At 44.6% G+C, this 12,621-nt stretch overlaps 1 protein-coding gene across 1 annotated transcript in view; it reads right to left on the bottom strand.

Moving 5' to 3' along the window:
• The window catches only part of ABTB2 (ankyrin repeat and BTB domain containing 2), a 111,927-nt gene extending 104,881 nt beyond the window's left edge, over positions 1 to 7,046 (bottom strand). Inside the window, exon 1 of the mRNA XM_042022374.1 lies at positions 5,949 to 7,046. Within this exon, the coding sequence (XP_041878308.1) occupies positions 5,949 to 6,810 (862 nt within the window). The 5' untranslated portion in view covers positions 6,811 to 7,046. The remainder of the gene's footprint in view (positions 1 to 5,948) is intronic.
• Between the last annotated feature and the right edge of the window lie 5,575 nt (positions 7,047 to 12,621).

Raw genomic sequence — 12,621 nt, 5'->3', positions numbered from 1 at the left:
TTAAGTGAATTTTATGGTCTATTGTAAATAAGTGTTTCCAGTACTTTACGTATGTTTCCTGCAGCAGAGGACTTCATAAACTGAAGCATTTCCTTTGAGTTGTTGCAGACCCATCCATTACAAAACCAAGCTGGGGAAAGGGACAGAAAAATCAAACAGATGAAGAAAGCTCTAAATGGACCATTAACAGGAGTAATTGAATCCCGTGATGTGCATCAGCAGAAATAAACTGTTACAACATGAAAACATTGCAAGAACACTACCACCCAAACAAGATTTTTCAGCATAAGAAAATGTTTCATCTCAACCCCGTTATCACAGCAAAATTGATTCAAAATTCACCACTACCCTTTGTTACCACTGCAGTTAGTTTTGGAATGACCCCAAATTAGGGAGGATTAAGATGCCAAAACAGCCAAAATCTATATATATGACATCCATGCACTGGATGAGTGCTGATCTCAAGGAAGAGGAGGATATCCACAATCCTATAGATCAGGTGTGGAAGCTGACTGACAACCAGCAACTCTCCCTCAATCAGGTGAGTTCAAGTTTCAAGTCACATTAGAAATTAGATGAGGTACATGAGAAAAAAACCCACACCCTGGTGGCTCAGTTCAGCAAAATCAGCTGCAAGATCTCCAATTTAATTCCAGTTATTCCAATATCAGAAGACATGTACATCAAACACCCTATTTTATTACTAAAATATGAACGCTCAGAGCTCATGCCTCATTTTCTGCTGACATGTACACACAAAACAACCTGTAAGAGCACCCCAAAATGCTGCACTGGTGCTCACTGCTAATCTTTGAGCTAAACCAGCCTCATTTTACACCTGGAAAAATCAATAAATCAATGAACCAAATGCCAAAGCCCTGTTGTAACTCAGGGATAAAATTTAGTCCTGGCCCCAACAGTATTTGCTCAGTTCAGACTTTTGCAGTACAAGAGATTTCAGCCTTGACACAACAGATCACAGAGTTTTCTCTCCAAGAGGTCCCTCCCTCACAGCCCAACTCCCCTGTTTCACAGAATTAAGTTGCCACCAACACAGATTCCACTAAAAATCCAAATATCACCAGCATTTGCTGCTGGTATTTACAGACAAGAGGGATTCCAGCACTTTCTCTTTAACCAATTTTACTGAAAGGACACAAATTTTGTTGCCCTGGGGCAATATCAGCAACGTGAAGGATTAAGACAGCATCATTACTTTTTACATTGATTACATTTCCTTTACTATAACTAAAAACTTTATACAGACACACAGAAAACTGACTGTAAATGGAAAAAAATAGGCATTTTAGCCTCACTTGCTCTACACTTTACCATAAGATGCACAATTAAGAACACATACATCTGCAGAGATGCACCTGGTGGTTTGTTTTTCATAGGAGAGGTGAGCATGTGTGTACAAGCATTAATATTTAGGCTTAAAGAATTTGTCCCTGTGGCTTTGTGGATAGAAATCCAAGCTCTTGGCTGTGTAGGAGTAGAAGCACACAAGGTGGGCTGGGGGTCCAGAGGTGAATGAAGCCATCGCTGGAAGAGGATCATAGCTACAACCAGCTCATCCAACATGGAAACGTGTACACAAGTTACCAAATTCCCGCCCAGGAATCCCCAAAATTACCCCCAACTCGTGCTTCAGACAAGGTAACACAGAAGACAGAGTTATTTGATTTTTTTTTTTCCCCTGAAACAATTTGCAGGCCACCTGCTGTACCACCATAAGAGTCTTGTATTTCCCCTCAGTTTCATTTATTGATTGTCTTTGCAGCTCTTCCCCCACCCCACCCCCCCAAAAAAGCCCCCCTTCCACCATGCAGTGCTTTCCTGAAGACTTGTGGAGCTGATAGCTTATTAAAATTGATGAGGCTCTTGATGAGCACACCCGTTTGTTCAGCTCAGATAACAAAAGGACACTCAGCTTATTGAAATGTCAGTATTTTCTTCCCCCCCCATGCTGCATTTCAATACAGTACCGTGACTGTGCAGAAATAAAGTTATTTCAGAACATGTGATAGGTATAAAAAGGAATTTTCATCATGGCATAGCGCTAAAAAATCCTCTATGTTAAAACTGGCTGCAGTTCTCAACCTGTGTTAGTGCAGTGGGAAACACAGAAGAACACAGGGTTGGTGGCAGTAAATGCTAACTAAGCCCATGTTTGATAAGGTTTGTCAGTGTTTAGTGTCAGACAGAAGAAAATTCATGCCTTGTTTAATTTTTTAGAGTCCAAACCGCTCCCTCACACTGCGAGGAAAGGTTATACAGCTCCCCCCTCAACCCTCTTCTAAGAAAAATGCCTCAAAACACAAGTAGAATTATTTCAGATCCTATTTCTCCTCCCCCTCAGCTCAGCAAGCCACAAGACTCATTTGTGGGTTAGTTCATCCAGGGAGAACTTCAAGTGTTTGGGCTAAGAGGTACATGAAGAAACAGCATTATCAAGTTAAATTCCAACCCTTCCCCCTCTCCCTTATTTTTTTTTTTTTTCCTTTGGCAAAACATCTGTCAACACTTCTATCTCCAGAGCACCAGGATGTGCTGATGCATTAAACAGCACAGCAGGTGGACTGGCAGACACAGGAGTGCCTGACCATAACCAGAGAGTTCAGTACAACCCAAGTGCTGTAATTAACAGGGCAATAATATCAAAATGTATTTGCAGTGCTGACAGCTCGGAGTCTAAAGAACCACACATCAAACAGAAGCAAATCAAGTAAAAGAATCACATTCCCAAGGTAAGTTTGGATTTCAACTTGTCTCTCCACAAACATTTTAAATTAATAGACTCCAATAATCCCAAATTAGCATGTCTCAAGACCCCTGTGAAACTACTGGGTGCACTCTCTACCACTGGACATCATGCATCTCCAAGTAATTAAAAACAGACAATAAAACACGTATTCCACTTTCCACTTGTTTTACCTTTCACTAGCTACACTGTTCAGCAGCTGCTCATCTTTTTTGCTGCCTGTACTTCATTTTCTGTCCAGCATTCCTCTATTTTAGCAACATCCTCCCTTAGATTCTGCCTAGAAAGACCTTATCCTTGGAGGCATTAACACACCCAGAGCCTGGCAGGACTCCTCAGGGCCATAGGCTCAGGTCATTCCTCCTCCTTCCAAGGCAGAGCCACCAAGTCCCAAGCACAAAGTCAGAACTCTCACAGAGAGTGAGCAGAGAGTGGCTCACAGAAGCAGCAAAAAAGCTGATTAAAGAACAGCTTCACAGAAAGGACAAATAAACAAGCAAGCCACAGATTATCGTTTATTTAAAACTAATATTAGAATTCCCCCTTCAGCATTTACAGAGTTTCAAACTTCACCCTTCACACAGCAGGTGTTGATTAACACACGTTTGTTGCTAATACACAACATTGCTCCTTCAGCCTCCAAAGCTCAAGACCAGTGACTGGACCGTGCTCTTTGATGGGAGATTAGTCACTGAAGAAATACAGGTCTAAACCTCCGTCTCATGAGAATTTCGGAAGATTTATGTATTTACTTACTGTTTCTTTGACTCCAAAGCAGCAGGCTGTCCTGATCTAATAATGAAAATGGTATTCAATAGATCATAATGCCACAAATGTCCATTATGATAATCCCGTGCAATCTTCTGCATAGGACAGCGCCATGGATTTCATCCAGGGATTACAATGCTTGACTGGAGTTAGGACTGAACCTTTAAGTGCTTTTTATCTCTGACATGAAACTCAGGGCTATAAAACGAAACCCAACACACCACACAACCCCCCCCCCGCCCAAGTGTGCAATTTACGAGTGCTCCACTAAACGCTCTTACTAGAAGAGAAACAAAACTGACAGTAAAGCAACTTTCCCTGTTCCTTAAAACAGGAACAAATCCAGTTATTTTACTGCCAGATCTACTTCAGATTTAAATTAATGTAAAAGACAAGATCATTTGAAAGCACTGTGCGGAATGATGTGAATACTACTCATTTACAATTCCTACAGGGAGAAGAACAGAGAAGTTATTTCAAGCTTTTTTGCATCCATATAAAAACCATTTGTGGCCTTACAACTGCAAGAAAAGTCATTTAGAGGATTCACTGACTTGTGTCAGGTAAAACACTAGTGACAGACTGTCACAGGAAATCCCGGGATGCCTTCATGTGCGGTTTTATTCAATTTCCAGACTTAAAAAATGCATTCAATTATTGACAGAATTGATCTGAAAGGCAGGAACAACAAAAGAGGCAACAGAAGCCAATCCTTCTGTGGCCACTGACTGCTTGGCCTTCCACTGTGCAGGAGCGTTATCATAACTGACCATTTGGTGCTCTGAATATTTATAAGCATTTCCCTGCACACTCCCCCTTCTTCCCATTCAACACCAGCACCCATTCATTCACCGCAGTTTTTCCAAGGAGATTTCTCTCAAATAGATTAAAAAAAACCAAAACAACCAAACCTCAGTGAGGGTCCAACTCTTCACTTTACACACAGAACCTGTGTGGCAGAAGCACTGAGCAGAGAAGAGCTGAAATGTACATTTCGGTTCACGGAACCAAAGTATTTCACTCCAGGTGCCCTAAACAAGGAACAAGAGAGGGGAAACAAGTCCCCTTCTCAGAGCCAGCATAAAGAATGGCAAGTGTTTTGGCAGACACGGCATCCTCATACCTCCCTATTCACCCAAGAGCTTGTAGTTAGAAATGGACGTGTCTGTGTCTGACTTTTAAAGTTACAGCTATGCCCTGAACCAGTGCCAAGAGAACAGCCACAGGGCTCTTCACATTTATCTCACGAATGTTTAGTAATGCTGACCCGAAGGGGACACTCGCTGCAGTCACCTACTCGTGATCTGAACCACGGAATTGCTTGGGTACAGGAAAACTGCAGGAAATCAATGCACCCAGGGAGAAGGTGAGTCAGTGCATCTCTGAGGAAGTGTTTCAAAGGGGTTTTCCCTCAAATGAAAACAGCTCCCTTACTTCTCTCGCTGTGAGATTCCCCTTTGAAAAGACCAAGTTCCTTGGTTTTACAGAGTTAAATCACAAACGTGTTAAGCATGGAATAGTCAAGCGTAACGGGGGCCAGCAAAAGCCATGAAATCGTGGGTGGCACACAACAGATTTTCTAAACTGGACGTTTCCCCGCATTCTCCATGGAAAAACACGGTATTCCTCAGTGTGTCAATGCAAAATAAACAGCGCAGCTCCTTAACACAACTGTCACGGCTTAAGCTTTCCAAACTGCAGCAAGATGCCAACATTCCTCTATGCGCTCAAGTGTTCGGAAACTTTGCTTTCCAAACAAATGACAGCGGTAAGTACCTTAGCACTGTGTTAGTCTCATCACCGAGGCACCGTCCTACACTCACACACAAGCTCTTGTTTATGGCAGGAAAGGACACCACAGGTTTCTGCTGAACTACAAGGGAGTCCGAGTAACATGAAGTTTAAACTTTTTGCTCATAAAGTAAATTTTACTGGGGCAAAAGGGGAAAAAAAATGATGTTGTTTTCCCTCTCCAGGCTGTATGCGGTTACAGCATCTTTAAGATGAAACTGCAAGATATTCGCTGTAAGATAAATTCTGATTAAAAGAGATATAGTGGTACTTTCTGGACAGCAGCTTGTAAAGCACGTTTCATCTTAGGGTTACAGAGAACATATCTGCACGCCAGTTAGAGGGAAAATGCTCAAAACAGCAGCTGGTGGAAAGTCAGATGTTTGTTAGGACAACAAGGCTTGGTTTCCCACAGCCTTTTATAAGCTGGTACATCCTAGGAACGGAGCAGGATCATTCTTGCCTGGCAAGACCGTCGTGCCCGCTTTACGCACACACAAACCACGACCAAGATGCAATCCAGATGCAAAGAAAACCCAGCAAAACCCCAAGTCCACAGAGAGCGAGGATTTTACCGTAAAGCTTGCTGGGATGAAGGCAACAGACTGTAAAAGCTGGATCTTACCATTAGCGTTTTTCCCACAGATGAGGTGCTCGTAAGGTTGCAACACTCCCCAAAGTTCCGCATCGTTGTTGATAACCATCTCCAGGATTTCAGCCGAGATCTCCCCGCCACCATCGGGGCTCTGACTCGCCAAAACCCTAGCCTTAATCTCTTCCACCAGGTTCTCCATGCACGCCGTCAAGGAGATGGCCGCGTACTCGTGGATCCTCACCGAAATCCTCGTGTCCACCATCCACCTGAAAAACCTCCCCACCGAGAAGGTGAGGCCGCAGCGGGCCGATTTGCCTTTCCTCAGCCCATCCCCGGCGCTCATGCTGTACAGCGAGAGCGCCTTGACAGTGGCCAGGACGCAGCTCTCGGCCAGGGCCCAGCTCTGGATGAGTTTGATGGCGCTCTGCACCTCGAAGCGGGTGCACTTGGAGTGCATCACGCTGAGGCGCTGAGCCTCCCTGGACACCCTGATCAGGGCGCGCCGCAGCAGCTGCGAGAGCCGCCTGACAGCTTCCTGCGAAAAGCTCCTGCCGTGGCCGTCTGCCTTCCCTTTGCGCAGGATTCTGCCGATGTCTTCATCAGTCCAAGGGTATTCCTCGAGATCCGGCAGCTTAGGGCACTTGGAGAAGATATCTGCGACCTCGGGGTCTTCCGGCAGCACGGTGTTCACGGTGTCCCAGCTGTTATTCCTACTGTTCATGGAGCCCGAGTAGTACCACCAGTTGCCTCTGTGCTGAGAAGAGGTGAAGGCTTGCGAGTTGGACTTGGAAGAAGACAGACTAAGGGACCTGCAGGAATCCCCTGCCCCATAACCAGAGTCCAAAGTTAAATCCTCCAGGGTCTTCAGAGTCGAGCTGTATATCCCAGCCATAGGAAAGACGGGTTAAGCCAAGCGGCAGGACAAGAGCGAAAGGTGAGGCTGGGGCAGATCCCTAGCGAGCCCCGAGCGGCGCGGGAGGATCGGCAGCGCAGCGGGCAGGAGCCCTCCCCGAGGGCCCGGCTACCTCCATCCCGGCGGGGAGCTGCGCTCAGCCATGTCCCGCTCGGGCCGGCGGCGGCAGCGGAGGGCGCGGAGGCTCCGGCGGGGCGGGACGGGCGCTCGGCGGCGGCTCCGGCGCAACTTCCCCGCCGCGGCTCCGCCGCGCGCTCCGCACCGCCGCATGCAAATGAGGCGCGCGGCCAGCACCAATCGGCGGCGGCGGCGGGGACGGCCCGGCCAATCACGCGCGAGAGGGGCGGGGCGGGAGGCGGGGCGAGGGAGGGCGCGGGGAGCGGGCCGTGCGCGGCTCGGGGCGCGGAGCCCGTGCGGGGCGGCGGGCGGGGGCCGGTGCTCGGAGCGGGAATGGTGCGGGCGGCCCCGGAGCCCGGAGGCCCTGACGGGAGCCTCTGTGGCACGGCGGGTGCCCCCCGAGCTCGGGCCGGGAGCCGCGCGCGGAGCGGGGGAGCCGGCGCGTCCCGCCGGGGTGCGCGGGCCGAGGGCGCCCCCGCGCGGCCGCAGCGGGGAGCGGCGGCGCAGAGCCGTGAGTATCGCTGCGTTTCGGGCTCGGGTCCTCAAATCCTTATAATTTAACTTAAAACGGGCTTTGCACATCTTCCTACAAGACGCGGCCCTCGCAAAGATCCCAAACCAGCTGCTATTTACGGCCACCCGACCCAGGCACACACGGTAAAGCAGGAGACAATGCGTGTCCTTGATAACGCTGCCACTGCGACAAAGTGCATAAAAACCCTCGTGCTCAAAGGATCACATTTTTATCTGTTAGTTCACACGGATTCTGAATTTTGCTCTCTATTCCTGCCATATTCTCGCTGTTTGTAGGATACATGTGAAAGGGTACGAGTAGAAGCCTAAAGAGTGTAAATTCAAAACTTCTCACAAAGGCTATTTTCACATCGAAAGGTACTGTCAAGACAGATCTTACACGGTCCTTAACTACAGATTAAAAAACCAATATACATCTTTTCCACAGTAACGTTCCTCACAAGATACAGCTTCCAACTATTATCAGCTTCAGTACCTGGATTTCCAGAGCTAAAGTCTAAAAGACAAACTATCTTTGCACCATGAGGACAAACCTTTCAGCAGGGCCTGTTGCAATAGGACAAGGGGGAATGATTTTTAACTGACAGAGGGATGATTGAGATGATACAGGAAAGAGATTTCCTACTTCAAAACTACAATGCCTTACAGGACAGCCTTTTGTCTTTTTGTACTGCAGTGTATACATTATTTAACATTAATAAAAAAATGTGTCATAACTATTAGGTATGAATGAAATACTTGAAAAAAATAATCTATTTTACTTATGCACCTCTGCTCACATGATCAAGCAGCTTCTGTTTGTACTAAAAGACAAAATACTTAACAGGGTGTCCTAACTTCCCCTAGCTGAACCCCAAAACTGATTTTTTTTTTTAACATAAGATCATCTTTTATCTTTCTTATATTGAAGCCCAGCTATAATGCAGCTCTCAGCTTTTTCATAGCTTCTCCCCATGAAATAATGAACACAAAGCAAAAGTTGTCTAATAAAACCAGACCCAATTCTCTCAAAGTAATCCCAATTTATCTGGAAATCTTAACACCTCAGCACCTCATTTGTGCTCCACTGTCAGCTCAGAAATTGGTATTTTTACTACACAACTGATGCCTCACTCAGGTGTTATTTTACAGATCAAAGCTAACTCTGCTATTTTGGTGTGGTTTTTAGGCTACATTTTTAAAAGCTGACAATACAAAACTGACAGCAAGCATGGTAAATAGGTCCCTAAATGTGAGGCAAGGCATGACTGCTTCAAAACACCCAGTTTTAAGTCTCATGTATTCAATCAATACACTTCTATATAAAAAAATTATCATCTTCTTTCTTACATCTGTATTTAATCCCAAATCTTAGGGTGCCATGGACTACTGCAGGCCTCTTAAACAAGACTTCTAGTGGATGACCATGTGGTGGCCGTCCCTCAGTCCCCACATCTCTCCACTGCCTCCTCAAAACCAAGATATTCCTGTTAGATCCTCTACGAACATGCACAGAAGACTTGTGTCTTCACAAGGATCACTGTAAGAATGGGAATGGGGCAGAAAAAGGCAACAGAGTTTGGCCTCTCTCACCAAAAAGCCTTCGTGCTTTGTTTTGTGATGCCTCTTTGCAAAAGCTTTCTCTAAAACTCATCCTGTTCTATCTCCTAGGGCTCATTTCAATCACAAAAGCAAGGCTAAACTGACACTGAGAATTGCTACATAGTTGGCAAATAGGAACTTGACATTATTTGGGAAGAATGCAGCTGTGCAAGCACTCAAAACTGCTACAAACCGTTTCTGTTCCATCCCTTTATCACACTTCTCCCATGCTCCCACGCAGTTTGTTGTTCCTGCCATTCCATGTAATTTAACAACACCAACAATTCTCTGGTTTAACAAGCAGAGTCTGCTTTCCCACTTCCCTCAGACAGCGTTTTCCCACTTGCACTTGTAGTATTTCCTTGTACAAAAAAACCCTTCACCAGATAAATCCTTCTCTCCCTCTGCTGCAAAGGTATTACCAGGCTCTTCCACAGGGAAAAAACAAAACAAAAGAACAAAAGCCACCCCGCCCCCCCCCCCCAAGCACAGAAAGGATTTTCCTTACTCAAGATTTAAACCTCAAACCCCAAGACATTGGGGAAAAAAAAAAAAACAAACCAGTAACAACTTAACTTTCCTTGATTCATAAGGCACAGTAAGTATTTAGCCTTTTTTGTTTGCACATGTTTCAACTTGAGCCATCAGGAATCCCAAGTTATTGTCACACAATGAAAGTCAACTTTCCACAGACAGATTTTTCTCATAATCACTTCTCCCTAAAAGTAGTGTTAAGAAAGTAGAAAGCATCGGAAGACTTTTCAGGAACATAAACAAAACAGATAAAACATGTAACAGTGGAAGTTCCAGAATAAACAAAAACATGGCACTCTAGAAGCTCCATTTTCCCTCACGTAATGGGTTCAGATATGAGTTTTTCCAGCTCTAATAAACTCCAGAGTTTTAAAATTTGAATTTAAAGTACACCAGAATCAATTAGAAATAAAAAGCCTTAGCATTCTCTGACACACAAATAGCAACTGGATAAATAGCAAACTATTTTAAAAAATAAACACTTGTCTTAAGGAACTACAGCAGTCAAATCAGATTTAAAATCCCCATAAACTTCCTCTGTACCAAAGACTCCCAACCAACACTTAAAAAAATTGATCTGTTACTGTTCAAGCCACAAAGCTCAGTGAAATTCTAGAAAATACTATTCACACATGTGCTGTTGAGCAGTGTAAACATCCCCTACCTCTAGGTCCCATGTAGGCTTATTTAACTCACTTGAAGTAAAGAAGACTCAAGAATTTCCACCAGGAAAACAAACAAAAAAAAAATTAATAACATAACAAACCTTAGGAGAACCCTCAAAGAAGCTGCTTGATCGGTACAGCCAACCCCTCAAAGCAGTACCAAAAAGAGAAGAGTCCTTTCCAAACCTTATTTAAAGCAGTTGTGGGAGGGAGTGTTAATGAGCCCAAAGGCTCAACAGCTGGCTGGGCTGCCATGGATGCTGCTGGAAATTTCCTTCTCAAGTTGCTGTGAACAAGTGCTAATGGCATTTTCCTTATGTTTCATTACACTGCATTTTATCTGCAAGATTCAGAACTATTTTTGTTAATAAACAAAGATAGCTGCTGCCTGACACCTGCAAATCAGTGTGAGCCCAGACAGCGGGAGATGGGGGGGGAGCAGGGATGAAGTGTGACTAGAGCAGGTGAATCACGTATCAAGTCTAAATTAAATGGGGGGAGGGGGGGGGAAGTGTTAAGAGAACTCATTTTGCTTATTTTCAAAGCATCACTGATGAAGGGATAATGTTCATCTGGTGTGGTTTCTGCCATCCAGCAAAATCCCCATCCAGCCCTCAATTTACTGTCTAACTGGAGTTGCTGGTCCAGTATTTGGAGTGACCAAATACTCCCCGCGGACCTCGCCACTGCCAGGTTCCTGTATCTTCCCAGCTGGAACGAAACTTTATTCAATGTGTAATAATTCAAATTCTTCCCCCATTCATTTTGTGCAAAATGGCCTTTGCCAAGGTTACAATACCTTTCAGACTGTCTTGACTGGTAATTTAGGTAAATTTACTTGATGGCACTAATTAAAATTTTAAAAGAGAACATAGAATCTCATGAATGCAGAATTGCAGGAATAATGCTGTCCCTTGTGTAAACTTTTCAGATGGTTACAACTCCCTGAAATCAGAGAGCATGCTGAACAAATCTTCAGGCTGTTAATAATAAATGGACATCTCACCTTCTCCCCGCCTTGATTTTATCTGTGATTTAGCATAGCCTAAAACTACATTTTGCTATTAACAATTCCTATCAAGAGAAACATTCCTGCTTAACAAATCTTGCCTCATTTTTTTCTACTCTACTATTTAGTCTAATAAAAGACATTTCTTGTCCTTACACAACTTGCCTCGCTCGTATCCTTAGGCTGTCAATTAAAACATAATTTCTATTTAAATAAGATCAGGAACTTAAATTTGCTTAGCATAAGAAATCAGCCCAGATCAGCTTTACTGTTATTTATAATGACAGATGAGGCAGAGCTCCTCAAAATTAATACTGTCAAGAAAGAAGGGGTCATGTCTATCATGACTAATAGTGACTGTTAAGCAAGACCATTTTAAAAACTTTAATTGCTGAAGATTTTATATTACAGCCTGCTTCTGACACACATTTTCAGGTATGAAAAGCATAAGAACCACTGAGAATCTATTAACAATATCTTTTCTACTTTCAAGAGCTGCCTTTTGTAGTAGATATAATTGGAGTGATAAGGAACTTGGAGTGAAATCTCTGCAGGTGTACATCAGTTGCCCAAGATGAACAAATAAGTGGTTTTCTGCTGCTGCTGCTGTACAGACAACTTCTTCAGAGATCCTTCAGAGCAAACTGGTCAGGTACCAGTCAGGTACAAACTGGTCAGCGTCACCTTTATCCTTGGGAAAGGGGTGGAACAAATAACCCCAGAAAGCATTAAGGACAAAAAGGTGATTTGGAATCACCGAGTTTGGATTGGAAGGGACCTTCCACTTACTTCCACCCCCTGCCATGGGCAGGGACACCTCCCACTAGACCAGGTTGCTCCAAGCCACATCCAACCTGGCCTTGAACTTTTCCAGGGATGGGGATTCCACATCATCTCTGGGCAACCTGTGCCTGTGTGTCAGCACCCTCACAGGGAAGAATTAACTCCCAATACTTGATGCAGCCCAGGATACCGTTGTTTTTCTGGGCTGCAAGTGCACATCGTGGGGTCTTGTTGAGCTTCTCATCAACTAACATCCCCAAGTCTTTTCCAGGCTGCTCTCAATCCATTCTCCATTGATTTATGAAAGGGAAGTGATGCCTGACTAATGTTAGCCTTCCATGATGATATCAGGGGTATGAGGGAAGAGCAGGTGATATTATCTTCATTGCAGCAAGGCTTTTGACACTCGCTCCTGCGACATCCTCACTGACGAGCTGATCAATTTTTGTCTGGATAAGTGGCTCTTTTCAATCTAAGTGGAAAACAACTTTGGATAAAAAGCCCTGTCGGAAAACAAACTGGACATGAGCTGGGAATACATCCTTGTGGCAATGAAAGCCAGCAGCA

The sequence above is a fragment of the Corvus kubaryi genome, unplaced genomic scaffold (assembly GCF_017639235.1).
Source record: "Corvus kubaryi isolate FWS band 111438036 unplaced genomic scaffold, C.kubaryi_AGA036_p1.0 37201, whole genome shotgun sequence".
In the NCBI taxonomy this organism is placed as follows: Eukaryota; Metazoa; Chordata; class Aves; order Passeriformes; family Corvidae; genus Corvus; species Corvus kubaryi.
This window is presented reverse-complemented; position numbering and strand designations above follow the sequence as displayed.